The sequence below is a fragment of the Sus scrofa genome, chromosome 3 (genome assembly GCF_000003025.6).
Source record: "Sus scrofa isolate TJ Tabasco breed Duroc chromosome 3, Sscrofa11.1, whole genome shotgun sequence".
Classification (NCBI taxonomy): domain Eukaryota; kingdom Metazoa; phylum Chordata; class Mammalia; order Artiodactyla; family Suidae; genus Sus; species Sus scrofa.
Genome location: NC_010445.4, coordinates 39,477,803 through 39,505,508, shown reverse-complemented (window position 1 = coordinate 39,505,508; position 27,706 = coordinate 39,477,803). Strand labels below are relative to the sequence as shown.

Sequence of the window (27,706 nt, the reverse complement as noted above, 5' to 3'; positions counted from 1 at the left end):
TAATCTTAGAAAACTCTTGCCCCGAAGCTGCAGGCACTGCGCTTTGTGAATCTGGGGAAGAAGGGGCTAAGGATGGCTGATGATGGATCAGAAGAGACAGCAACAGATCAGGGCTCCATGCTCAGGGCCTGAAGGAGTCCTTGGGTGAAGAAGACTGCCTCTGTAGCTTGGCGAGGGGGCAGCTTGTGTGGGCTCCCACCCCTCTGTGAGCCCCACTAACCCCGGCCCTGCTTCAGGGGCTAAAGGGAAATGTCAGCAGCATGGCTATTCCAGATGTCGCCCGAAGGGGAGGGCAGTGCCCTGCCAGGAGGGAGTGGCTGGTCTTTGTGGGGCTGCTTCAGTGAGGAACGCAGAAGAACCTGGCCCCAGGGGGCACCGAGCCTGGGCTTTCCTGCAAGGGCTTTCCGCTGGCAGGGCCAGCCTGGAGGCAGGGGAGCAGGGAGTGGCAGGTGTAGAGGAAGTTCCAGGAGGGAGTGCCGCTGTGCATGCCAGGAGCACCAGGTGGGCTGCGTCCGGTCCGCCTCGAAGATTCTCAGAGAGGCCAGAGGCCGGCTCTGCTTCCTCACACGCTTGTCTTTTGGCCAGTGCGAGCTGAGGGAGCTGGTGTGGTGGCATTAGCAAACTTATACTAAAGTTATTCAATGTTAAGTTTTTGGGTTTTTTTTCCCCTTTCAAGTGTATTATTTTCCTTTAGTAGCCTTTTTTTTTTTTTAAGGGCCATACCTGCGGCATATGGAGGTTCCCAGGGTAGGGGTCAAATCGGAGCTGCAGCTGCTGTCTACACCACAACCACAGTAACACCGGATCTGAGCCAAGTCTGCGACCTACACCACAGCTCACGGCAACACTGGATCCTTAACCCACTGAGCAAGGCCAGAGATCAAACCCGAATCCTCATGGATACTAGTTGAGTTCGTTACTGCTGAGCCACAATGGGAACTCCTTTTTTCCCTACTTGTTTATGGCAACACATGCGGCATACAAAAGTTCCTAGGCTAGGGGTTGAACTGGAGCTGCAGCTGCTGGCCTGTGCCACAGAAACGCCAGATCTGAGCCATGTCTTCGGCCTGTGCCGGATCTATAACCCACTGAATGAGGCCGGGGAGCGAACCTGCCTCCCATTGATCCACAGCGGGAACTCCCGAGTCAAGTTTTTGTTTTTTTGTTTTCTGGGGTTTTTTTTTTTTTTGCTTTTTTAGGGCCGCACCTGTGGCACATGGAGGTTCCCAGGCTAGGGGTCCAATTGGAGCCACAGCTGCTGGCCTACAACAGAGCCACAGCAACGCTAGATCCCAGCCATGTCTGCGACCTCCACCACAGCTCACGGCAATGCTGGATCCTTAACCCACTGAGTGAGGCCAGGGATCGAACCTGCAACCTCATGGTTCCTAGTCAGATTTGTTTCTGCTGCGCCATGACAGGAACTCCCCGAGTCAAGTTTTTAATGACATAGGATGTTTTCGGATCCTTTAAGTTTGCTTGAAGCTATCAAAAGAGCCTCCAAACAAACCTTTATTTATTTATTTATTTTTGGCCATGCACACAGCATGTGGAAGTTCTGGGGCTAGGGATCAAACCTCTGCCACATCAGTGACAACTCTGGATCCTTAAGCCACCAGGGGACTTCTTTCTTTCTTTTAATTTTATTTTATAGGCTTTTTAGGGCTGCACCTGTGTCATATGGAAGTACCCAGGCTAGGGGTCCATGTGGAGCTGCGGCTGCCAGCCTACGTGCCACAGCCACAGCCATGCCAGATCCGAGCTGTCTGTGACCTATACCACAGCTCACGGCAACGCCAGATCCTTACCCACTGAGTGGAGCCAGGGTTGAACCCGAATCCTCATGGGTACTGGTTGGGTTCATTTCCGATGAGCCACAATGGGAACTCCCTTTATTTATTTTTTGCTTTTTTTTAGGGGGGCACCCGAAGCACATGGAAGTTCCCAGACTGTGGGTAGAATTGGAGCTATAGGGAGTTCCCGTCATGGCGCAGTGGTTAACGAATCTGACTAGGAACCATGAAGTTGCAAGGTTCGATCCCTGGCCTCCCTCAGTGGGTTAAGGATCCGGTGTTACCCTGAGCTGTGGTGTAGGTCGCAGACGCGGCTTGGATCCCACATTTTTGTGGCTCTGGCGTAAGCTGGCAGCTACAGCTCTGATTCAACCCCTAGCCTGGGAACCTCCACATGCTGCGGGAGTGGCCCTAGAAAAGGCAAAAAGACCAAAAAAAGAAAAAGAAAAGAATTGGATCTATAGCTGTCAGCCTATACCACAGTGGGATCCACGTTTGCGACCTACACCACACACAGCTCACAGCAGTACTTTGTCCTTAACCCACTGAGCAAGGCCAGGGATTGAACCCAAATCCTCATGGATACTAGTCAGATTTGTTTTCACTGTGCCACAACAGGAACTTTCATATTTATTTATTTATTAATTTATTTATTTGTCTTTTTGCCATTTTCTGGGCCACTCCCGTGGCATATGGAGGTTCCCAGGCTAGGGATCGAATCGGAGCTGTAGCCGCCGGCCTACACCACAGCAATGAGGGATCTGAGCCGCATCTGTGACCTACACCACTGCTCACAGCAATGCCGGATCCTTAACCCACTGAGCAAGGCCAGGGATCGAACCCGCAACTTCATGGTTTCTAGTCGGATTTGTTAACCACTTCGCCACGATGGGAACTCACCCCTTATTTATTTTTTTAATTCATTGTTTTTTATTTTTTCGCTGTACCTTTGGCATGCAGAAGTTCCTGGGCCAGGGATTAAACCTACAGCTTAGCAGTGACCATGCTGGACCCTTAACCACTAGGCCCCCAGGGAACTGCAAACAAGCCCATTTTTTAAATAAACTCAATTTTGGAAGAACCTCCAGTTACATAGAAAAGTTGCAAGGACAACACAGAGTTCCCATGATACCCATCGTTCCACTTCCCCGATGTTGAATCCACACAGCCCTGCCACAGCTCGCAAAGCTAAGGCGGTAACATTGCTACCACGCTGTTTGCTAGGCTGCAGACCTTCTGAGAGCTCATCATTTGCCCCCCACCCCGTGTCCTCTTTCTGTCCCAGATCCCATTCAGGGTAATACCTTGCATTTAGTTGTCATGTCTCCATGATCTCCTCTGCTCTGTGACAGTTTCTCAGTCCTTCCTTTCTTCCTTTTCTTCCCCTCCCACCCCTTTTAAAAATAAAAGTATAGGGCGTTCCCATTGTGGCTCAGCAGATTACAAACCCAACTAGTATCCAGGAGGATGTGGGTTTGATCCCTGACCCCACTCAGTGGGTTAAGGATCCAGCATTGCCGCGAGCTGCAGTGTAGGTCACAGATATGGCTTTGATCTGGTGTTCCCATGGCTGTGGGGTAGGCCAGCAGCTCCAGCTCTGATTTAACCCCTAGCCTGGGAACCACCATATGCCTCAAGTGTGACCCTTGGAAAAAAATTATGACATTAAAGTATACATTGTTGTGCCAATTTATGCTGTACCGCAACGTGACCCAGTCATACATACACATGCATTTTTTTCTCTTATCATCCTGCGTCATATTCTCCCCCAGGAGATTGGATACTGTTCCCTGTGTTATACAGTAGGACCCCATTGTTCATCCTTTCCAAATAGAATAGTTTACATCTACTAACCCCAAAGTCCCAGTCCATCCTGCTCCCTCCCTCTCCCCCATAGCTTCCACAAGTCTGTTTTTGATGTCTCTGCGTCTGTTTCTATTCTGTAGATGGGTTCATTTGTGCCACACTTTAGATTCCACATAGAAGTGATGTCACTTGGTATTTGTCTTTCTCTTTCTGGCTTAGTTCACTTAGTAGGAGACTCTCTAGTTGCATCCATGTTGCTGCAAATGGCATCATTTTGTTCTTTTTTATGGCTGAGTAGTATTCCACTGCATATATGTTCCACATCTTAATCCATTTATCTTTTGGTGGACGTTTAGGTTGTTTTCATGTCTTGGCTATTGCAGATATTGCTGCAGTGAACATATCAGTCCATTTATCTTTTTTTTTTTTTTTTTTTTTTTGGTCTTTTTGCCTTTTCTAGGGCTGCTCACGTGGCATATGGAGGTTCCCAGGCTAGGGGTCTAATTGGAGCTGTAGCTGCCGGCCTACGCCAGAGCCACAGCAGTGCGGGATCTGAGCCGCGTCTGCAATCTGCATCACAGCTCACGGCAACGCCGGATCTTTAATCCACTGAGCGAGGCCAGGGATCAAACCCACAACCTCATGGTTCCTAGTCAGATTCATTAACCACTGAGCCACGACGGGAACTCCTATACTTCCCAGTGTTATATTTTTAAGTCTGTAAGCCATTTTGAGTATCGTGCATGCTGTGAGGGTGTGTTCTAGTTTCATTGATTTGTATGCAGCTGTCCACTTTTCCTGGCACCACCTGCTGAAGAGACTTCCCATTTTATATTTTTTGCCTCCCTTTGTTGAACATTAATTGACCGTAGGTGTGTGGGTTTATTTCTGGGCTCTCTGTTCTGATCCATTGATCTACATGTCTGTTTTTGAACCAGTACCACACTGTCTCGATTACTATGGCTTTGTAATATTGTGTGAAGTCTGGAGAGTTATGGCTCCTGTTCCCCCACCCCAACCATCAGGATTGCTTTGGGAGTTCTGTGACTTTTATGGTTCCGTATAAATTTTGGGGTTTTTTGTTCTAGTTCTGTGAAAACTGTCATTGGTAATTTGATGGGGATTACATTAAATCTGTAGATTGCTTTGGGTAGTATGGCCATTTTAACAATATTCATTCTTCCAATCCAGGAGCATGGGGTATCTTTCCATTTCTTTGAATCCCTTTTAATTTCCTTTATTAATGTCTTACAGTTCTCAGAATATCAGTCTTTCACCTCCTTGGTCAGGTATTTAATTTTTTCTGGTATGATTTTAAAAAGTATTGTTTTTTAAAAATATTCCTTTTTTGGAGTTCCCGTCATGGCTCAGTGGTTGATGAATCTGACTAGGAACCATGAGGTTGCGGGTTCGATCCCTGGCCTTGCTCAGTGGGTTAAGGATCCCGTGCTGCCGAGAGCTGTGGTGCAGATTGCAGACCTCGGCTTGGATTCCGCATTGCTGTGGCTATGGTGTAGGCCGGTGGCTACAGTTCCCCTAGCCTGGGAACCTCCATATGCCGCAAGAGTGGCCCAATAAATGGCAAAAAGACAAAAAATAAAATAATATATTCCTTTTCTATTACACATAAACATTTCTGTATATGTTAATATGCAGAAATGCAACTGATTTCTGAAAGTATCCTGCTACTTTGCTGAGTTTGTCAGTTTGAGTAGTTTTTGTGTGGAGCCTTTAGGGTTTTCTGTGTATAGTATCATGTCATCTGTATAGAGTGACAGTCTCAATCCTTTGATTTTTATGGACCTGATGCTTTTAAAGAGTACTGTTGAGATAGTTCATAGACTGTCTTTCAGTTTGGGTTTGTCTGATGTCTTTTGTTGATGAAACAGGTTTGGGGCTCAGGAAGAGTCCTGTGGAGGTGGGTGCTCCGAGGACATCCTGTCCTGAGACTTAGGACTGGCGAGGTGAAACAAGATTAGTTCCAGTTGATTGGCATTAGGCCTGTGGTTCTGCTCTGCTCTCTGAAACGTGCTTTGATGTGTCATGGAATGACCACAGCATTTTCATTTTGGGAGGGCCCTTCATGCTTTCCCATTTGGGTCCTTCTGTTTTCCAGACGAAGATCACTTACGACTTGGAGGGCTTCTGACTTGTGTACCAGGTCAGGGGTCCAGGTGCCTGCTTGCTCTGGCCATTTTCTCCAGGTATGGTTGCTCCCAGGACCCTGTACAGGGACAGAGATGTCCCCAGGTGCAGAGTGGACCTGCACTCCCTAATGGAAATGGTTTCTCATCCCAGGAAGACCCGTGTCTCTCTGGAGTATTTGGAGGCTGCTATTTATGATCTAATTAGCAATCGCTGTGACCTGCTCAGGTCCTGTGTGCTGGGTCTCTTTTGCTTTCTTTGCAGGGAGGAGGATAGATCTGTGTCACTTGGCCTTTGTGAAAGTAGCTGGTCTGCTTCGGTACGTTCTCTTCCTTTTTTTCTTTCAGGTGAAGCTATAGTGTTGTTTACTGTCTAAAGATCTTGAGTCTCAGACTAACCTGTCTGCTGCCACTTTGAGGCTTTACTATGTATATAATGTGTATGTAATCATAATATTTACAATATATGATATTTAATATACATTACACACACACACACACATATTTTTGGCTGCACCTGCATCATATACAGAAGTTCCTGGACCAGAGCAACAGCAGTGACGTTACTGGAACCCCAACCCGCTGAAGCACAAGGACACAACACTTTGAGGCTTTTAGGTGGAACCTAGAGCAGCGCTTGGAGTTGCTTCTAGCCAGTCTAGAAGCTTGTTTGGGTGCTCAGAGAAGGTGAAACAGACGAGCCTGCCTGCCTGTCCTCCTTTCCTCCCTCCTCCTCCGTTTCCAGTAACTGAACTCGGAATTGGGAATCAGTGGAGGTGTGGACGAATGTCAAGCTAAACAGAATCGATCTTTCTCTGCGCACTGAGGATGTCGCGATGCTCTACTGTGGGAGTTAGCTGTTACCATTGGGACAAAGTCTCTCTCTGTCTCAGTTGGTTATTATTGTTCCCACTAAGAAACTCTTTATTCAAAATCTGCAGATAAAGAGTCCAGGAAAGAAAAGCATCTGTTTATGGAGCCTTTTCAGGTGTCAGGCATTCTCAGTGAGAAGTAAGCTGCTTCGCTCTTCTTCCATTGCGAACCATGTCAGTTTACACTGCTGCAAGGGTGTTCCTGCCAGGTGGTGTTTATATATATGGCCAGTGGCATTCTGGGGGCTGGTTTTTTGTGTTTTTCCTATCTCAAGGAGAGAGACGCTCCTGAGGATTAGAAAACAAAAGTCTGACCACATTAATCTCGCTTTTTTGTTTTTAAACAGGAAAATCTGTTAGGGTTATTAGTTATAGTTAATCATGTCGCTGTGGTTATATGTTGATGTGTGATGGAGGATAAACAAAATCCAGAGCATTTTAGGGAACTGTGGGAAGTTCCACAGGTTCTTTCCTGCTCTCAAGGACTGTGCACCTTGTTGGGGCAGATGCTTTTGGTCTGGAAGTACACAAGCCATGAGCCAGCAAGGATAGATTGCAGTGCAGTCCCCTCTGAGGCTGCAGGACATGGGAGCAGTGGGCATGGCTAGTGTGGAGTCAGTGTTGGTGACGGGAAGGTGTTGGGCCTGCTGCAGCAATTAGCGGGGTGGGAAGTGCAGAGGATCCCCAGCCCAGTATCGGGGAAGAGAGGACCGCGAGTGGGAGGCCCGGACTCTGGAGAAATCTTCTCATTTCATTGGCAGTGCCTGTGTGCTCTAGATTTTATTTGAGCTTTTGACTTTTTAGTCTGGGAGGCTGAGGGAGGTTTCCTTTGAGGAGTGGGGTTGGAAGCTGGAGAGTGGCCAAGCGGAGGCCTTCAGGTAGAAGGGGGGACAGCTCAGGATCTGCTGGCCTCACTGCGCTTAACCTCCAGGATAGCTCATGTAGGATCAAGTTAGCTGTCACTCAGATTCCCAGTCTAGATTGTGGGGGAAAACATTTGCTGAATGAATTTAATTCCCCAGGGAAGAGTCATATTTAAGTGGCCTAAAATTAATGTGACTTGAGCTTAGAAACTCAGTTTTTCTTAGTTGTCAACTTTAATATGTTAAATGATTAATTTTAGCAAAACAGAGGAGCTCGTCGTTGCTATTGTTTTCTAGTAATAGATTTTACTGAGTAAATCTTTTAATGCATATTCTTTTATCCGAGTTTTTTTGGCTGTGAAATGGAATCTTAAGTATATGGGTTGGATTAATTATCTTTGAAGTGCTGCTGTTTTTCTCTCTCTCTTTTTTTTTTTTTTTTGGTCTTTTTTTTGCCATTTCTTGGGCTGCTCCCGCGGCATGTCGAGGTTCCCAGGCTAGGGGTCGAGTCAGAGCTGTAGCCGCCGGCCTGCGCCACAGCAACGCGGGATCCCAGCTGCATCTTCGACCTACACCACAGCTCACGGCAACACCGGATCCTTAACCTGCTGAGCAAGGGCAGGGATCGAACCCGCAACCTTGTGGTTCCTAGTCAGATTCGTTAACTGCTTCGCCATGACAGGAACTCCCTGCTGTTTTTCTCATACAGCCCTAGGATGATGGGCTTTAAAAGCAGAAATAGGATTTTCATGCTGGACTCCTACTAGTAATTAATGATTTCTTCCCCAAACATAGGATCTTTATTTAAAAGATATTAATTTATTCATCTACTCATTAGCAAATGCTTTTTATACATTGTGAATCTTTTCTTTTCTTTCTTTCTTTTTCTTTTTGTCTTTTTTGTCATTTTAGGCCACCCCGAAGCATATGGAGGTTCTGGGGCTAGGGGTCTAATCGGAGCTGTAGCTGCCAGCCTACACCACAGCCACACCAACGCCAGATCCTTAACCCACTGAGTGAGGCCAGGGATCGAACCCACAAGCAGAAGGAAGTAAGGAGCGCTTCAGTGTCCCGCAGAGAAATCCTGTATTTTTCAGTGTCTCGTAGTGTGTGGTATGTATAAAGTTCGTACTGAAGGTACAGGTTTAGCAAGACTCCCCAAATGTGCCGAGTCTGGTGGTCTCTTAGGCCTGAGGACTAGACCTCAGGCAGCTGTGACCCGGTATCCCTCTTCCTGTTTCTGCTCCGAGCAGCTGGAGAAGAGAGTGTGAGGACCCATGAAGTGGCCGCCCTTGGGGATCACCCACTAAACGCTTCTCCCTGCCTCTCTTGCCCTTTCTCCACCTTGCTGTGTGGAACAAGCAGAAGGTTTCACTTGGGTCTTCGTGCGCCTTAAATGTTGTCAGGACTGGTTGTGTTTTGCTCGGCGGCGTGGGTGACCGGGACCGTCTCTGTGTCGTGTGGGCCAGCTCCCCAGATGCCTGCAGTTGAAGGCTAGTGTGGGCAGGGCCTGTGGCATGGTCTGCGTTAGGAGCACTTGTGGACAGGCGCTCAGGCCCCACAGGTCCCCCGCCACCTCAGGCAGTAGCCGTGCCTGGTCTGTCCTGTGAACCCAGGACAGGTGTCCTTCCCAAAGTGCCTCCAAGCTTCTGTCTGTTGAGGGCGCCCAGCAGCCCTCAAGGGGTGGGTCCGTGTTGTCAGTCTCATTTTACAGAGGAGCGAGCTAGGACTCAGGGTGTCTTACCTGGGGTTACCCTGGTTTCAGCTCAGTTAGCTCGGGTCCTCGATTTTGCTCCCTCCCTGTAGTTCTTCCTGGTAGAGGTCTGAGCTTTGGGGAAGGTGGCAGTGGTTGCTCTCCCTGCCTCTGCCAGGGTTTCAGTGCTGGCCTGGCTTTGTGGAATTCACTGGGGTGAGAAGACATTCTTTTTTTTTCTCTTTGTGTATTTTCCGGGCTGCACCCTTGGCATATGGAGGTTCCCAGGCTAGGGGTCAAATCAGAGCTGCAGCTGCCGGCCTGCACCATTGCCACAGCAATGCGGGATCCAAGCTGTGTCTGCGACCTACACCACAGCTCACAGCAACTCTGGGTCCTTAGCCCAACGAGTGAGGCCAGGGATTGAACCTGTGTCCTCGTGGATGCTAGTCGGATTCGTTTCCACTGAGCCACAGTGGGAACTCTGAGAAGAGGTTCTTATCAGAATGCTTTTTACCAGTGAGCACAGCTGACCTGAGGGCAGTGTCCCTTTGGCGATGAGCCAGTTGCATTTGGTGGCAGTCTACCAACCCTCTTTATGCAAGGGCCTGCAGGGAGGCGTTGCCTCTGTGTGGTGTGTTGGCTGTACCAGCTGAGGGCCTCTCAGTGCTTCGGAGCACACACTGCGAAGGCGGCTGTTCAAAGCAACTTAGCTTTTTGAGTTTGGGATCCTTTCTTTGCTGGCCCGAGCCTTAAGCTGTGTGACAGCAACTTGACTGTAGAAGGCTCTGATTTTGATCTTGATTCCTCTCCGTGTGTTAGGGCCTCAGCCCTCCTATAGCTTCCGGTCTGCCTCACAGTCAGAATTGGGCCTCCTAAGTCAGTACGCATTTAATTCAGTGTTACTCACAGGTAAACAACATTTGCAAAGGGGATGGGCTTAATTGATGATCTGATGACCCTGGGTTAGGAAAATTCTGTATGTGTGTCTTCTGGGTTATTTTACCCTAAAACTGTTTGTACTGTGCACCATCTGAGTGAGCTTGAGGGCTTTGCATAGATTAACTCATTAAACCCTCACAGCAAGTCTGGCGCGTCCGATTTCTCTTCACCCCTGACTGTTACGCGAAGACTCCGAGCACAGAGAGGTGACGTAACTTGTTCAAGGTCAGATGGTTAGCGAGGACCGGAGCTGGGATCCCAGCCTGGCAGAGTGCACGTTGTGACATTTTGGAGGGAACTTCTCTGCTTGTACTTCTACTTGAGGCCGCGACTATTCATATACAGAAGGTTTGGGTGGTTTAGTAACTAAAGATGAAGGTTTTGGAACTTTTTTTTTCTTTTTTTAATTTTTATGGCCACACTGCACCATATGGAAGTTCCCGGGCTAGGGTTGGATTTGAGCCATAGCTATGACCCACACCACATCTGCGGCAACGCTGGGTCCTTTAACTCACTGTGCCAGGCTGGGGATTGAACCTGCGCCTCTGTCTGCAGTGACCCAGGCTGCAACTGCAGGAACTCCTGGAACTGTTTATTTTTGTGACATCATGTTGTTAGATTCTTCCTCAGTAGGTTTGTAGGAATGTTAAACTCTTAAGAGCCAAGAACATGTTTAAAGCACGTAGTTGCAATTGCTCACAAATAGGATATGTAGCCGCCTAGGTTTGAATCCTTGGCCCTGACACAGAGCAGCAGGCTCTCCTTTCAGGATCAAAAATTGTTTCTCATTACACGAACTCTGAATCTCGCTTCAAACTGCAAGATCATTGTTCTTATAAAATCCTTGCTTAATTTGCATTTTACCCTCTTCTTAGATAAAGATGAAGAGTCAGATAAAGATCCAGAGGGATCTGAGGACCATCGATCAAGTCTTTTCCCCTAAAGTCAGCTCATCCGTGTCCTGGCACCGACTTAGGTGCTGTTTACAGTTTTCTTTTGTTCCTTCTAGGCCTCTGGTGGGGTTGGGTTCTTGGTAGGTGCTAAATGATTATGTGTTAGCAGAAAGAAGGGAGAAATCACTTTTCATTGTAAAGTGTTTTATTTAATTTTTAAAAATTTTTGGCCAACCCACTGCGTAAGTTCCCTGGCCAGGGACCAGATCCAAACTGCAGTTATGGCCCAAGCCAAAGCTGCGGCAACGCCACATCCTTAACCTACCATGCCAGGGCTGGGATCGAACCTGTGTCCCAGCACCCGCAAGACGCTGCTGATCCCGTTGTACCACAGCGGGAACTCCCTTTGTAAAGTGTCTTAAACTACATTTTAGGAGTTCCCGTCGTGGCTCAGTGGAAACAAATCTGACTAGCATCCATGAGGATGCAGGTTTGATCCCTGGCCTCTCTCAGTGAGTTAAGGATCTGGTGTTGCAGTGAGCTGTTGTGTAGGCCGGCGGCTACAGATCCAATTCAGTCCCTAGCCTGGGAACCTCCGTACGGCACAGGTAGGGCCCTAAAAAGATAACAAACGATAAATAAAGAAATAAACTACATTTGAAAACAGAGGAGGAGGAATCATGAATTTCCCATCCTAACACAATCCCTCTGAACCATTTTGGAGAAGAAAGCTTCTCTTCAGTTGCACACCATCACCTGCGTAGATGCAGGAGCCCTGGGAAGCCGCTCAGGCCAGTGGCTGCGGCCTCTCCCCACAAGCGTGCGGTGCCTCCTGAAGCCTGCGGGGTGGCCTCCCCTCCCCTCCTCATCTTCCCAGCTCGGTGAGGTCTTGCCACCAGGTAATTAAGAACTGTGAAATGGAGTTCCTGTTGTGGCGCAGTGGTTAACAAATCTGACTAGGAACCATGAGGTTGCAGGTTCGGTCCCTGCCCTTGCCCAATGGGTTAAGGATCTGGCGTTGCCGTGAGCTGTGGTGTAGGTTGCAGACGCAGCTCAGATTCTGCGTTGCTGTGGTTCTGGCTCCGATTAGACCCCTAGCCTGGGAACCTCCATATGCCGCTGGAGCGGCCCAAGAAATAGCAATAAGACAAAAAAAAAAAGAACTGTGAAGTTTGCTTTAAACATAACATATATGACTCTGCTTTTAAAACATAAGCTTCCGTTGTAAATCAGCTATTAACAGAAAAAATAAAAATTTTTTTTTTTTGGTCTTTTTGCCTTTTCTAGGGCTACTTCCCACAGCATATGGAGGTTCCCAGGCTAGGGGTCTAATTGGAGCTGTAGCCACTGGCCTACACCAGAGCCACAGCAACGCCAGATCCGAGCCGCGTCTGTGACCTACACCACAGCTCACGGCGACGCCGGATCCTCAACCCACTGAGCAAGGCCAGGGATCAAACCTGCAACCTCATGATTCCTAGTCGGATTCGTTAACCACTGCACCACAACGGGAACTCCCAAAAATCTTTAAAAATTAAAAAAAAAACAAGCTTCCATTTACCTGGCAGTTAAGTCCCCAAAGGATTAGTGAAGCTGTCACCTGCAACTTTGGAAGGGGTGCAGTGTCTGTGTGGGAGACTTGATGGGATCCCATCAAGTGGGTCATTTGTGTCCCCCCCCCCCCGTTCATTTGCATTTTTAATTTATTTGTCAATCAGGTATGTGTTAAATTTAGCAGTTCTGAATGTTGGACACTGGCTATTTTGATGCTGATATTTTCCTGAACTCCCTTAGTGGTTGAAGAATGTACCACACAGTTAAATTGAACCTTGGTGTGTTTTTGGTGGATTTGAAAATACAATTCAGTCTCAAACTAATTTTCCCTTGAGAGTTTCTCCTTCTGAGAGGAGACTGCTGAGCTCCTGTACGCCAGAAGTCAAAGAAGTCGAAAATCTTAAGGTCTTGCGTACATACTGGCGTGAAACCTGTTGAAGTCTATCGAAAATGCTCAGTTTATGGACAGTAGTTTTGGAAGTTCATATGGAAGTCAGCTGTGGAAAACTTGGTCAGAGATGCTCTTGCAGAAAGTGTTGTGGTCCTTAGTGAAGCTCCCTGTGCCTGCTCTGAAGAGGTGGGGTGCCACACAGGTGGCACTCCTGCTCTCGCATTCACCATGACACGGTGACAGGTTGAAGGAGATTGCTGTTGGGGGGCTTTGAGGGCGTGTGCGGCCCTGGTCCAGAGACATCACAGGCGCTGGACGTTGATGGCGCCGCCACTCCCAGCTGCGGTCCTTGAGAACAGCCGTCCTTCCCGGTTCTCAGCAGAGCCCTGCCCCGGGCACATCTCCCGCTTGCTGTCATTACAGAGCTTGTTCAGACAGCCGCACAGCAGGTAGGAGAGAGGAGCACCGAAGGGGCCCGGCCTGGCCAGTGTGGGCTGCGGCCATGGGGGTGAAGCTCCCGGCGAGGCAGGCTGCAGCTCCCGGCTTTCCTTAAGTGTGGGGTACTTGGATTTGGGGGGGCCCCCAGATGTGTGTAGGAAAGGCCAGCAGTTGTGATTGTGGTGACACGGGGCCTGCAGGACTGGGCAGAGAGCCATGTTCTTGAGAACGTGTGACCAGCTCCACTTTATTAGGACAAGGATGGGGGACACGTATTCCTAGGGTATTGTTGCTTTAAATTTTTTCAGAGATTTAAATTTCAGAAGCTGTTCAGTAACCACAAGTATTTACTTACCAGCATTTTGGGACACTCCGTGGGTGGCAAGCTGATTGGGCTCTGCTGGGAGAGAGTGACTCACTCGAAGGCCTTGGGTTGCCTGGGCACTCAGGGTGCTTGCCTCGGCAGGGCCAAGGGGTGGAAGGAGCTCCTTGGGAGCCTGTCTGCCCCCTGCCCCAGGGCCACCAGGCACTGAGTGTCCTCCAGATCACTTCCACCCTCTCCGAGTGCTGATCAGGCAGCTTAATGACCACATCAAATTGTTGAAAAAAAAATTAGTCCTTTAGATTAAGTGCTATAATACAAATAAACTTTTGGTATTTATACACTGGAAGAGGGCTTTTTCTCTTAGGCTGTTCATTTTACAATTGATGCTTTAAAAATGCTTTAAAGGGGGAGTTCCCGTCGTGTCATAGAGGAAACGAATCCGACTAGGAACCATGAGGTTGCAGGTTCCATCCCTGGCCTTGCTCAGTGGGTTAAGAATCTGGCGTTGGTGTGAGCTGTGGTGTAGGTCGCAGACGTGGCTCGGATCCTGCACTGCTGTGTCATCCTGCCCATAACGCTGGAGCGGAGAGGATGCTGAGGGACCCTTGCAGAGCAGCAGTGGTCTGGTGGCCAGCATCTTCCAGCCCATGTCTGATGTCTGATGTGGGACAGTACAGCTCTGGTTCAGGAGGCACCTCGACTCTTTTGGAAGCCCGATTTCTCAGGCTCCCACCCTTGGGGTTTGAGGTGCCCGGAGGGTGCTGGAAGTGACCCTAGGTGGAGTATTCTGGGACCCTGAGGTCCTGCCTGGCATCCAGAGGTTCTGTTGAGAAGTAGCCCCTCCTGAGGGCCAAGCTGGACTATTGTGAGTTGAGAGCTGCTCCTGCCTCCAGGCCTGGCACTGCCCAGTCCTCTCCTGGGAAGGCTTTCCCAAGTTTTTACGGCTTTCCCCACCTCCTCGGTTGTCACCTTCTCAGCAGGGCCTCTCTGAGATGTTTTAAGTGGGCACCGCCCCATCCACATGCTCCTGTCTTCCTTTGCTCTCGCATTTTTCTCACAGTAATTTGTCACCATTTGACACACTGAATTTTACCTGGTTTTTGTCTTTGGGGTCTCTCGGCCCCCACTAAGATGTGGGCTTCTCCAGGGCATGGGCTCAGTTTTGTTCTTTGCTGTATCTCCAGTGCTAAGAAAGTGTGTGGCACATTGTAGGTGCTCAGTGAGTACTTACTGATGGAGTGGGTAAAGCAGTATGGTCCTGAGGGCCCTGCCTTTACCTTGAATCCCTGAAGCTGCTGTGACGTGCTCGTGGCTCTGCCATGTCTCCTAAAGCATGTGGTGGAAAAGCAGCTCTGTGTGTGTGTCTGTGTGTTACCTCATCTGTTAGTGCCGGTTCAGAAATCCAGAGTTCTTTGTACAGTGTACTTGGATGTTGATTTCAGAATGACTGATTTTGCTTTCTGACTCATACAGACTGCCGAAGCTGAATTTCGAATCTGAAACGTTAGGGGAAAGTGAAACTTTAAAATGCGGGGTGCCTGATTCGCTATGATTACCTTTCACTTTCTGTGACTCTTTCCCTCCCTCTCTCCCTCCCTCCATCGAAGGGCATCCGAGCCGCCAGCACCCTCCCTTGGACTTGCTGCCGCCTCCTGACCACCCAGCCCCTCCTGGGACCACTGGCTCCGGCCCGCTGCAGTCTGGGGTCTGCCCTGTACCGCAGCACTCATCCGTCTCTGCCCGCGCTACCCCACAGCCTTTTTCCTTTCCTTTCCTTTCCATTCCTTTCCTTTCCTTTCCTTTCCTTTCCTTTCCTTTCCTTTCCTTTCCTTTCCTTTCCTTTCCTTTCCGCAGCATGTGAAAGTTCCCAGGCTCGGGGTCGAATTGGCCTACACTGCAGCCACAGCAACACCAGATCCAAACTGCATCTGTGACCTACACCACAGCTCACAGCAACACCGATCCTTAACCCACTGAGTGGGGCCAGGGTCCGTCCTCATGGATACTAGTTGGATTCATTACCACTGAGCCACGATGGGAACGCCTCCCTCACAGCTTTAATCAGGCAGTTCTGTAAGTGATGTTGGACCTGTCACCCCATTAGGATGTAGGGACCATGTCTGCCTTACACCCAAGTCCCCGCACCTGCACTAGCACAGTGGCCATGTTTGCTGAGTAACTGGGTTAATAATGTAGTTAATTGACCTCCTTTAAGAAACATTTATGCGGAGTTCCCGTCGTGGCGCAGTGGTTAACAAATCCAACTAGGAACCATGAGGTTGTGGGTTTGATCCCTGGCCTTGCTCAGTGGGTTGAGGATCCCGCGTTGCTGTGAGCTGTGGTGTAGGTCGCAGATGTGGCTCGGATCCTGCGTGGCTGTGGCTGTGGCGTAGGCCAGTGGCTGCAGCTCCGATTTGACCCCTAGCCTGGTAACTTCATGTGCCACGGGAGCAGCCCTGGAAAAGACAAAAAAACAAAAAAAACCAAAAAAAACACTGATACCAAAATGAGTCCACGTACTTCTATGAAATAACAGAAAAGCGTGGCTTTGGAGACTGGGATGTGACTTTACAGAGGTCACTCCACCTCTGAGTTGTCTGTGTGGGGTGAATGAAAGGACTCAGAACTCCCCCTGACCCCCCAGGACTCTGTGCCCTGAGTTGCAGGATGTGCTGTAAGCTGTGGCAAACAGCAGAAACGTGCCTGCAGTGCGGGCGGTTGAGGTTCCTGGGGAGCCGTAAGGTGCAGGGATGGCGGTGGGACTCCGGGTGAGGCCAGCAGCCGTGTGTGTGTGTGTGTGTGAGTGAGTGTGTGACACACGCAGCCTCCCTGCCCCGTCTCAGCCTGGCCCCAGGGTCAGCTTCCCACCCTCCACGTCTCAGAGCTCGCCCACTTTCCCTCCTCTGGCTGTGCCAAGCCGTCTACTTCCGTGCCCGCCGGACTGAAGCAGGCACGGTTTAGCTCAGGCTCCAGAACGTCTGCTCTGGTCCGGAGCATGCTGACATGTCTCAGCCAGCTACAGCAAGAAGGACGACTCCCTAGTTTATGTCGATTTATCCTGAAGCAGCTTGTCCTTTAAAGGAGAGGCTTATCAGCACCGGCCTGCAGCCCTCTCTTTGGGGTTGTGGGCACTTGCCAGGCATCTTGTAAAGGTCAGAGTGCCTTCAGGAACATTTAGTGTTTACAGGTGGGAAATCCTGGGCTCAGACCTTTACCCTGTGACTGGCTCTGCGAAGTATACAGGTGGCCTGAGCATCTTCCGTGGCGCCACCGTGGGCGATGGCAGGGGGGATATGAACCGTGCTCCATCTCCTCCCTTGGCAGCGCCGGGCTCGGGGTCATGGATCTGGGGTCAGGTCCAGCTCTGTGGAGACAGCCTGCTGGTTTTCAGCGGGCCTCGTGGTGGAGTTCCAGGTGTCCATTGCCGAGCTCGGAAGTGGGCAGAGGTGTGCAGAGGGCCGTCCCCTGTTTGGTGCCTGTGTGTAGGGTCAGCCCAGTCGCGGTCAAGAACAAAGCCCTGTTTTCTGAGAGGCAGTGTCCTCCTTTGAGGACCTGTTCGAAGGTCTTTTTTGTTCGAACCATTGAAACTGCCTTGATGAAAAGGAAAGAAAGCGCTCAGAAACGTGCTTGTAGAAATCACTTTTATTGGATTTACCTGTCGTCGTCTTTGGGGCCACTCTTCATGGGCCGGACACTTGTTCAGTTAACTGCATTCAGGAAGTTTGAGCTGAGGACAGCTCTCCCCGGGAAATGGTCCTAAAGCCAGTGTAAGCATCCTCGCGTATCAGGCCTTCCCAGGGTGTCTGTGTCAGGGTCACCCGTCTCTGGAGTCGCCACTTTGATGGCTCTTGGCACACGGACGTCTTCAGCACCGCCCTGCTTCCTGTGGATGCGGACAGCTGCTGCCTGCAGTGCCTGCCTCCTCGGCCATCACAGCTGGTCCCCACTGCCCTTGGAAATCACTTACGGCGCGTCCCCTCCTAGAGCTGAGCTTCTGTCCTCTGTGAAGAGGAGTGGGCTGTCCCTCGCCTCCCAGAAACCTCCGTGTGACAGATAGGTTGGTGCCTTTGCTGGAACTGTCAGTGGGTCCAGAAGCAAGTCTATGTGCAGTTACGTTTTTCCAGATCCATGGATCGTCTTGCTATAGTTCGTTATTTAAAAATGTCATGTTTGAGATTTTACTCATTAGTTCACTTGTAAGTTTTGAATTAAAAGCAGCATTTGCCACTGGAGTTCCGTCTGTGGTGCAGTGGGATTGCAGGCTTGATCCCTGGCCCAGCGCAGTGGGTTAAACGATCTCGTGTTGCTGCATCTGCAGTGGAGTCCACTCTCCTTGGCCTGGGAAGCCCACATACCTTGGGGTGGCCGGCGGGCGGGGCGGGGGGCGGGGAATGACAACATTTGCCACTGTCCTGAGCACCTTTTCCATCGCTTCCTTGAACCTTGCTTGGCAGGTGGCTGGGCACAGAGGTGAGCTCAGATGAGGCCTGTAAACCGGCCCACACCCGATGTGATTTACATACGTGCTGGGACAGGTACGGCGGGAGTGGGGCATCACAGAGACAGAGCCCATTGGGCCGTGATGGGCTTGTGACCAGGCCGGTTTGCTCCAGTGCCTGGGACCACGCCGTGTGAAGTGCTGGCTCTTCCTGCCTCCTGTCTCTCATGTGTGTTCCTTTAGGTCGCAGTCCTACCACTTCACAGGCCTGAGGCTGCAGGTCTGCCCGCGGGATGATCCTGGAGGCACAAGCGGCGACAACCCTTTGGTGTGTCCGGGAACCCTGTGTGCTCCCTCTGTCATAGCGCAGCGGGCCTGCCTGGTATCGACAGTCCAGGCCTATCTGGCTTCTTTTTTGGCTGTGCCCTCAGGACACAGAAGTTCCCTGGCCAGAGATTGAACCCATGCCATAGCAGCCAACAGAACCACAGCAGTGACAATGCCGGATCCTTAACTTGCTGAGCCTCCAAGGAACTCCCCTTAGCTCGGTTCTTTTTTTTTTGGTGGGTGTTTGTTTGTTTGTTTGTTTTTTATTTTTTAGGGCCACACCCATGGCATATGGAGGTTCCTCAGCCACAGCCACAGCAACTTGGGATCTGAGCCGCGTCTGCGACTTACGCCATAGCTCACAGCAACGCCAGATCCCTGACCCACTGAGTGAGGCCAGGGATGGAACCTGCATCCTCGTGGGTACCAGTCGGGTTCGTTAACTGCTGAGCCACAACGGGAACTCCCTTATCTCAGTTCTTGATGGACCTTAGCCTGTGACTGTGTCCTTATCACTTACCACTGTCCTCAAGGGGATGGAAATTCCTGCTCATTCCTGAGGGAAGTTACTGAATTTGAGTCTAATTCTGTTGAGATTGTATGCTTTGTTTATAGGGACACATCATTAGGGTACTGACTGACTGAACCCCAGAGCTTAGTCCAACCCTTGGTGCCTCGCGTGAGATGGAGTGTCTATGAAATGCCTCGGGCGCACTTGACTTATTGCCCAGCCGTAGAGCTTCGAGCAAACAAGCAGTTTTCAGTTTAAAAAGGGTGCTCCGGAGGCTCCCATTCCAGCTAGAGAGCCTGTACTGCCGGTCACATTTAAAAACAGATTCTCTTAGATATTTTTTCCAAAGCCAGTTAGTCATATTCTCCTAGTATTTCCTTTATACTGTACTTTTGATTAATTCCTTCCTATTTGTGTGCCTTGCCTGAAGTGATAATGATCTTGGCAGACCCATAAGTACAAGAAGCCTGCCTCCCCCAAGCTGTGCAGCCCTGCACTCGGTGGTGGCTCCTTGGTTGGGAGCTGGCATGCAGTGTGGCTTCTGGAGTAACCCTTCCCTGAGCTGGCCTGCCATGTGGAGCCGAGGTGTATGCAGAATTTTGGGGGACTGTCCCAGATCCTGTCTGTTCTTTAATTCCTACTTTATTTTGGCCACACCCTCGGCATGTGCAAGTTTCTGGGCCAGGAATCAAAGCCAAGCCACAGTTGTGACCTGTGCCCCAGCTGCAGCAACACCGAATCCTTAACCCGCTGCGCCGCAGGAGAACTTTCTCCTGTCTCTTCTTGCCATCTGCTGCCTCACTTCTCCACCTTCCTGCTCATCATGTTTGGGTCACAGGATGTTCTGTCTAGATCTGTTTTTCACTTGTTTGGTGCATCTCAAGATGAGCATCTCTGACTCTGTCAGCTTTTCTCTTGTGCCTGTAGACCACTGGTTACTGTGTGCTCGTCTGTACCAACAGTCTTGCCTCTTTTCTCAGTGCACTTTCTATACGACGCTGGCTTCTTTGTGGTTCTCTGCTTCCCTTCCATATTTTAATGGAGAGAGAAGCTCTACGTCTGTCTTATGAACAAATGTATGTGCAGTATAAGATATAAATTTATCAAACGAAGAGTTCAGGAGTGTCTGTCATGGCTCAGTGGTTAACGAGCCTGACCAGCATCCATGAAGCTGGGGGTTCGATCCCTGGCCTTGCTCAGTGGCTTAAGGATGGGGTTGCCGTGAGCTCTGGTGTAGGTCGAAGAAGTGGCTTGGATCCCACGTTGCTGTGGCTGTGGTGTAGGCCGGTAGCTCTAATTTGACCCCTAGTCTGGGAATCTCCATATGCTGTGATTGCGGCCCTAAAAGGACAAAAGACAAAAATTAAATAAATAAATAAAATTAAGAGTTCACTTGTCTTTAATCTGCTTTTGTGTTACCATATTAATATACTTTTTTTTTTTTTTTTTATCACTTGTGTGTGTTGTTGCAGACTCGTGATTTTTTCTCAGTTTCAGCTTATTCTAATTGCTGTACTTAAGTTTCACAGGCCAGCTTCACTGCCTTTTACTTCTGGCACAGACAGTCGTGATGGCCTCTGTCAAAAGCGTAGCAAGGAGAGTTCCCCTTGTGGCTCAGCATTAATGAAGCCGACTAGGATCCATGAGGGTTCCATCTCTGTCTTGGCTCAGTGGGTTAAGGATCCGGTGTTGTGAGGTGTGGTGTAGGCCGCCAGTGTGGCTCAGATCCTGTATTGCTGTGGCTATGGTGTAGGCCAGCAGCTATGGGTCTGATTCGACCCCTAGCCTGGGAACCTCCATATGCTTTGGTGGGTTCAGCCCTAAAAAGACACACAGAAGGTATAGCAAGGGAGTTCCCCTTGTGGCACAGTGGAAACAAATCCGACTGGGAACCATGAGGTTGCGAGTTTGATCCCTGGCCTCACCCAGTGGGTTAGGGAGCTGGCGTTGCTGTGAGCCATGATGTAGGTTGCAGACACGGCTAGATCTGATGTGGCTGTGGCTGTGGTATAGGCCGGCAGCTGTAGCTCCATTTCAACCCCTAACCTGGGAACCTCCTTATGCCAAGGGTGTGGCCCTAAAAAGCAAAAACAAAAAGTGTAGCCAGGAAATTCAGGCCCACGTCTTTTTCCCGTTCCAAGATGTGGAATCAGGTGCTCTCCTCGGCTCTTTTAATGGCGAGTAGTATTAGAAGCAGATCTGGAAGTTCCCATTGTGGCTCAGTGGATAAGAACCTGACTAGTATCCATGAGGATGACGATTCAATCCCTGACCTTGGCTCAGTGGTGACGGATCTGGCATTGCTGCAAGCTGTGGTGTAGGTTGCAGATGTGGCTCGTATCCTATGTTGCTGTGGCTGTGACATAGGCCTGCAGCTGCAGCTCCGATTTGATAAAATGGGAACTTCATATGCCAGCCACACTTGTGGGTACAGCCCTAAAAAGAAAAAAAGAAAAAGAAAAAAAGAGACATCTGGGTGCTTCAAGTTCCTTTCATGTTAGTCTACAACGTCTGGTGATGAATAGGCTCATGATGTCACTGTGGAAACACTCGAGGCTCAGATTAGAAAAGAGGTCTTTTTTTTTTTTTTTGTTATGGGCACAACTTTTATGTGTTTCTGGTTTAACTTGGATAGTATCTGAAGGGCCTTTCTTTCTTTCTTTCTTTTTTTTTTTTTGCTTTTTAGGGCCACACCCGAGGCATATGGAGGTTCCCAGGCTAGGGGTCCAGTTGGAGCTACAGCTGCTGGCCTACACCACAGCCACAGCAACGCCAGATCCAAGCTGCTTCTGCAGTCTAGACCACAGCTCACGGCAACGCCAGATCCTTAACCCACTGAGTGAGGCCAGGGGTTGAACCTGCATCCTCATGAATCAAGTCAGGTTTGTTAACTGCTGAGCCACCATGGCAACGCCTAAAGACCCTTTCTTAATGCCCATCTGAAATATTTTTTGGCATGTCCGAGGCATGTGGAAGTTTCTGGGCCGTGGATCAAACCCGAGCCACAGCAGTGGACAAGACTAGAAACCTAACCCCCTGAGCCATGAGGCAACTCCTAAATTTTTAACTGTATTTCTGCCTGCCTCTCTTTGGTACTTTCATGTATCTCACTGACAACTATTTTATCATCACTTTGTTGACAAATTACCAAATCGCTCTCCGAGAACATTTTAACAGCAACACAGGTTTATGGTGCCAGCCGCAGTTGTATGGGTATACTTGTTTGATCATAGTTTGGCCAGCATTTGGTGTCTCTGCATATTGTAAACATAATTAATATTTTTACCTATTCATCCCCAGCCTTCCCACATCTTTCAAATGTGCAGCTGTATCTGATGCTTTAACTTGGCTTTGAATACTACAAACGTTAACATCTCTTAGTTACCTGAGTTTGTTTTTTTTTTTTTTTTTAGGGCTGCGTACGGAAGTTCCCAGGCTAAGGGTCAAACCAGAGCTGTAGCTGCCAGCCTACACCACAGCAACGTTGGATCTGAACCTTGTCTGTGACCTACACCACAGCTCACGGCAACACAGGATCCTTAACCCACTGAGCAAGGCCAGGGCTCGAATCCTCATCTTCATGGATACTGGTCAGATTGTTACGGCTGAGCCATGGTGGGAACTCCCTACTTCACTTTTTTTGGTACCTATCCTTTGTCCTTTTTTTTTTTTTTTGGGGGGGTCTTTTTGCCATTTCTTGGGCCGCTCCCACAGCATATGGAGGTTCCCAGGCTAGGGGTCGAATCGGAGCTGTAGCCGCCGGCCTACGCCAGAGCCACAGCAACGCAGGATCCGAGCCGCGTCTGCAGCCTACACCACAGCTCATGGTAATGCCGGATCATTAACCCACTGAGCAAGGGCAGGGATCGAACCCGCAACCTCATGGTTCCTAGTCGGATTCATTAACCACTGCGCCACGACGGGAACGCCTCCATTTTTTTTTTTGTTAAAAAAAAGTCTTAATTTATTTTTTTGAATGAGATTTTATATATAAATTAATGGAGGAGTTCCCGTCGTGGCACAGTGGTTAGCGAATCCAACTAGGAACCATGAGGTTGCGGGTTCGGTCCCTGCCCTTGCTCAGTGGGTTAACGATCCGGCATTACCATGAGCTGTGGTGTAGATTGCAGACGCGGCTCGGATCCCGCGTTGCTGTGGCTCTGGTGTAGGCCAGTGGCTACAGCTCCGATTCAACCCCTAGCCTGGGAACCTCCATATGCAGCGGGAGTGGTCCAAGAAATAGCAAAAAAAAAAAAAAAAAAAATTAATGGAGTCATGTGATACAGCTATTTTTATACCATCTCACTGAGATGTCATTCATATACCACGCAAATCATCTAAGTAAAGCGTGCGATTCAGGAGTTTGCGTGGTTTTTAGTGTATTCACAAGGTTATGCATCCCCACCATCCAATCCAGGGCGTCCTCATCATTCCAAAAAGAAACCCCAACCCATTAGCCGTCGCCTCCCTCATTCTCTCCCTCCAGCCTCTGACAACCACGCATCCCTCTTTCTCTATGGATTTGCCCATTCTGGGCATTTCATATAAGTGGAATCATACACTATGTGGCTTTTGTTTCCATGTTTGTCTGTTTTGTAAAATGTGTCAGTACTTCCTTTTTATGGCTGAGTATTCAGTTTCACAGCGAGACCGCGCTTCGTTTATTTATCCACTGATGGTCATTTGCGTTGTTTCCACCTTTTGGCTGCTGTGAACAGTGCCATTGGGAACGTTCTTCTACAAGATTTGTGGGGACGCATGTTTTCAGTTCTCTTGGGGATGTGTCTAGGAGTGAAATTTTGCTGTGTTGCATGGAAGCTGTTTCCTTTTGAGGAACTATCATGTTTTCCAAAGGGGTTGCACTGCTTGGCATTCCTCCTGCCAGCAGTGCAGAGGGTTCCAGTTCCTCTACGGCTCCATCAGTACGTATCTGTATTTCTAATTTTAGCCATCCTAGCGTGTGTGAAATAGAACCTTCCTGTAGCTTTGATTTGCATTTCCATGGTAACCATTGATGTTGAACATTTTTTTATGTGCTTACTGGCCATTTGCAAGTCTTTTTTGGAGAAATGTTTATTCAGATCTGTTGCCCGTTTCTTAATTGTTGTTTTTTCTAGATTGAGCTGTAAGAATGTTTGATGTAGTCTTGATCCAGCGCCTTATCCGATACATGATTGGCAGATATTCTCTCCCCTTCTTTGGGTTGTCCTTTCACTTTCCTGGTGTTGTCTTTGAAGCATGAAAGTTTAAATTTGATGAAGTCCCTTTGGTCTGTTGTTGTTGTTCCCGTGCTTTTGGTTTCATGTCAAGAAACCATTGGCCGGAGTTCCTGTCGTGGCGCAGTGGTTAATGAATCCGACTAGGAACCATGAGGTTTCGGGTTCCATCCCTGGCCTTGCTCAGTGGGTTAAGGATCCGGTGTTGCCGTGAGCTGTGGTGTAGGTTGCAGACGCGGCTCGGATCCCACGTTGCTGTGGCCCTGGTGTAGGCCAGTGGCTACAGCTCCGATTCAACCCCTAGCCTGGGAACCTCCATATGCCGTGGGAGCGGCCCGAGAAATGGCAAAAAAAAAAGACAAAAAAAAAAAAAAAAAGAAAGAAACCATTGGCCAAGAGCATAAAAATTTACTATGTTTTCTTCCAAGGTTTTTTTTGTTTTTTTGTTTTTCCCCCCGTTTGTTTGCTTTGTCTTTTTAGGGCCACACACAACATATGGAGGTTCCCAGGCTAGGGGTCCAATTGGAGCTGCAGCTGCCGGCCTACACCCCAGCTCACAGCAACGCTGGATCCTTAACCCACTCAGTGAGGCCAGGGATCAAACCCACGTCCTCATGGATTCTAGTCGGGTTTGTTAACTGCTGCGCCATGATGGGAACTCATCTTCTAATGGTTTTATAGTTTTAGTCCTTACTTGTAGAGCTCTTTGCTCCATTGGAGTTAAATTTTGATGCCGGAAAGGCATCCGCCTTCATTCTTCTGCATGTAGACATCCAGTTGTCCCAGCACCAATTTAAAAAAAATTTTTTTAAGGGCCCCAAGTTCAGCCTATGGTAGTTCCCAGGCTAGGGGTTAAATCGGAGCTGGAGCTGCCAGCCGACACCACAGCCACAGCAACACCAGATCTAAGCTGCGTCTGCGACCTACCCCACAGCTCACGGCAACGCTGGATCCTTAACCCACCGAGCGAGGCCAGGGATCTAACCTGCATTCTCATGGATACTAGTCAGGTTCTTAACCCACTGAGCCTCAATGGGAGCTCTAGCATTTGTTGAAAAGACCACCTTTTGACATTGAAGGGCCTTGGCACCCTTGTCAAAAGTAAATTGGCCATGGACATACGTGTTTGTTTCTGGACTCTGCTCCATTCATCCATGTGTCTGTCCTGATACCAGTACCACTCTGGGTTTTTTCTCGGCTGTGCCTGCGGCATGTGGAAGTACTGGGCCACAGATGGAGCTGGAGCCACAGCAGTGGCAATGCCAGATCCTTAGTAATGCGCTGAGTCACCAGGGAACTCTGGCGCCTTTTTTTTTTTTTTTTTTTTTGGTCTTTTGTCCTTTTTAGGGCCGCAGCTGAGGCATATGGAGGTTCCCATGCTAGGGGTCCAATCAGAGCTGTTGCTGCTGGCCGACACCACGACACAGCAACACCAGATCTAAGCCACGTCTGCGACCTACCCCACAGCTCATGGCAATGCTGGATCCTTAATCCACTGAGCAAGGCCAGGGATTGAACCCGCAACCTCATGGTTCCTAGTCGGGTTTGTTTCCGCTGCGCCACGATGGGAACTCCAACACTGTCTTGATCACTGTAGCTTTGTGATAAATTTGGAAATCAAGTAGTGAGAGTTCTTCAGTTTGCTTCTTTTTTGAGATTTTTTTGGCTCTTCTGGGTTCCTTGAGTTTCCATGTGAATTTTAGGATCATTTTGTCCATTTCTGCAAGGAAGCCAGCTTCTTTTAATAGGGGTTGCATTGAAAATTTTTTAAAATTAGTTAGATTTTTGAATTTGTTTAAATAACTAAAAAACATGTAATTAAAAAAGTTGATTTTGGGAGTTCTTGTCGTGGCTCAGTTGTTAATGAATCTTAGTATCCATGAGGTTGCCGGTTTGATCCCTGGCCTGGGTCAAGGATCTGGCGTTGCTGTGGCTGTGGCATAGGCCAACAGCTACAGCTCTGATTCGACCCCTAACCTGGGAACCTCCATATGTCGTGGTTGTGGCCCTAAAAAGACAAAAGACCAAAAAAACAAAGAACCTGATTTGGAGGTAACCTTAGTGTGTAGTGAGCAGTTTGGCTCTAAATGAGTTGTTTTTCACATTGTTAAGCAGTTATCCACTACTGTCCTTTTTGAGCAACTTTTTTTTTTTTCTTTATCAACTATTAACTTTTGTGTGTAGCCGACAGATTTTGGACGCTCCTTCCCATGTGGTTAGACTTCTGTGTTCCAGGACCTCTAGGTTAAGCTTCCGTCTAGTTGTGGATCGGTCTTAAGCCACTCGGCTCAAACCCTGAGTACCTTCTGTGTGTCCTACCTGTATCTGGTGTGGGGGAGGGAGCGGGGTGAGGGGTTCTGCAGTGGGAGACCCCGAGGTCACCATGTTTGGACCAGCTTTCTCTGTGGACAGGGCTTGGTCCCAGAGGATGTCTAGGCCAGGCCGTGAGATGGGAAGGCCAGCTGGCCGTGGCCGGGCTGGGAGTCGTGTTGGAGGTGGAGGACGGGGGCGAGGGCAGATGGGTGCAGCGGGGCAGGGTCCATGGGCGCCCAGGACCCGGCAGGTGGGAGCTGAGCAGGGCAGGGACTTGGAGAGGAGGGCAGCCGCCCCGACTGCGCGGCGGAGTGGCGACGGCCTGCCCAGTATCGGCGGTGTGTCCTCGGCGCCAGTGCTTTGTTCACGAAGTTTAGCGCGAGTGAGCCACGCGCCGTCTCCCTCTCCTTCTCTGTGTCCCCAGTATGACGCCGCTCCGGTTCAGTCCAGCGTGGTGTTGTGTTCCTGCCCGTCCCCATCAATGGTGAGGACCCAGACGGAGTCCAGCGCGGCCCCTGGCGTTCCCAGCGGTGGTAGCAGGCAGGGTCCCACCATGGACAGCACCGCGGCCGAAGCCCGGCCAAACACACGCTCGCTGCAGCACGCCGCACAGCCGCCGCCGCAGCCTCGGAAGAAACGGCCGGAAGACTTTAAATTTGGGAAGATCCTTGGCGAAGGCTCTTTTTCAACAGTGAGTACCTGCTGCTGCTGTTGGTTGAATGAGGGGGTTTTCCTTGGGAACACGGGCCTTTCTCCAGACGCAGAGCTGGGAGACTCGGTTCGGTGGTGGTCTTCCCCAGACGAGGGGCTCAGGCGCCTCAGGGTTCCTCTCCCGTTGTGAAGGTGGCTTGGGGTTGGCTGTTACCAGGCAGATCACGTGCTTAAAATATCTACGCCGTAGTTTTGTAGGTGAAAGCTTTAAAAGGCATTATTTCTTTCTTTCTTTTTTTTTCTTTCTTCTCCTTTTTTTTTTTTTTTGGTCTTTTTGCCTTTTCTAGGGCCACTTCCCAAGGCATATGGAGGTTCCCAGGCTTGGGGTCCAATCAGAGCTGTAGCCACCAGCCTACACCACAGCCACAGCAACCCGGGATCTGAGCCTCACCTGTGAGCTACACCACAGCTCATGGCAACGCCGGATCCTTAACCTGCTGAGCGAGGCCAGGGATCAAACCCACAACCTCATGGTT

The 27,706-nt window shown here is 49.5% G+C and overlaps 1 protein-coding gene across 1 annotated transcript in view; it reads left to right on the top strand.

Annotated features, from left to right (window-relative positions):
* Positions 1-27,706, top strand: part of PDPK1 (3-phosphoinositide dependent protein kinase 1) — an 82,696-nt gene that overhangs the window by 7,115 nt on the left and 47,875 nt on the right. The window contains exon 2 of the mRNA XM_021086751.1: positions 26,944-27,210. Within this exon, the coding sequence (XP_020942410.1) occupies positions 26,944-27,210 (267 nt within the window). The remainder of the gene's footprint in view (positions 1-26,943; positions 27,211-27,706) is intronic.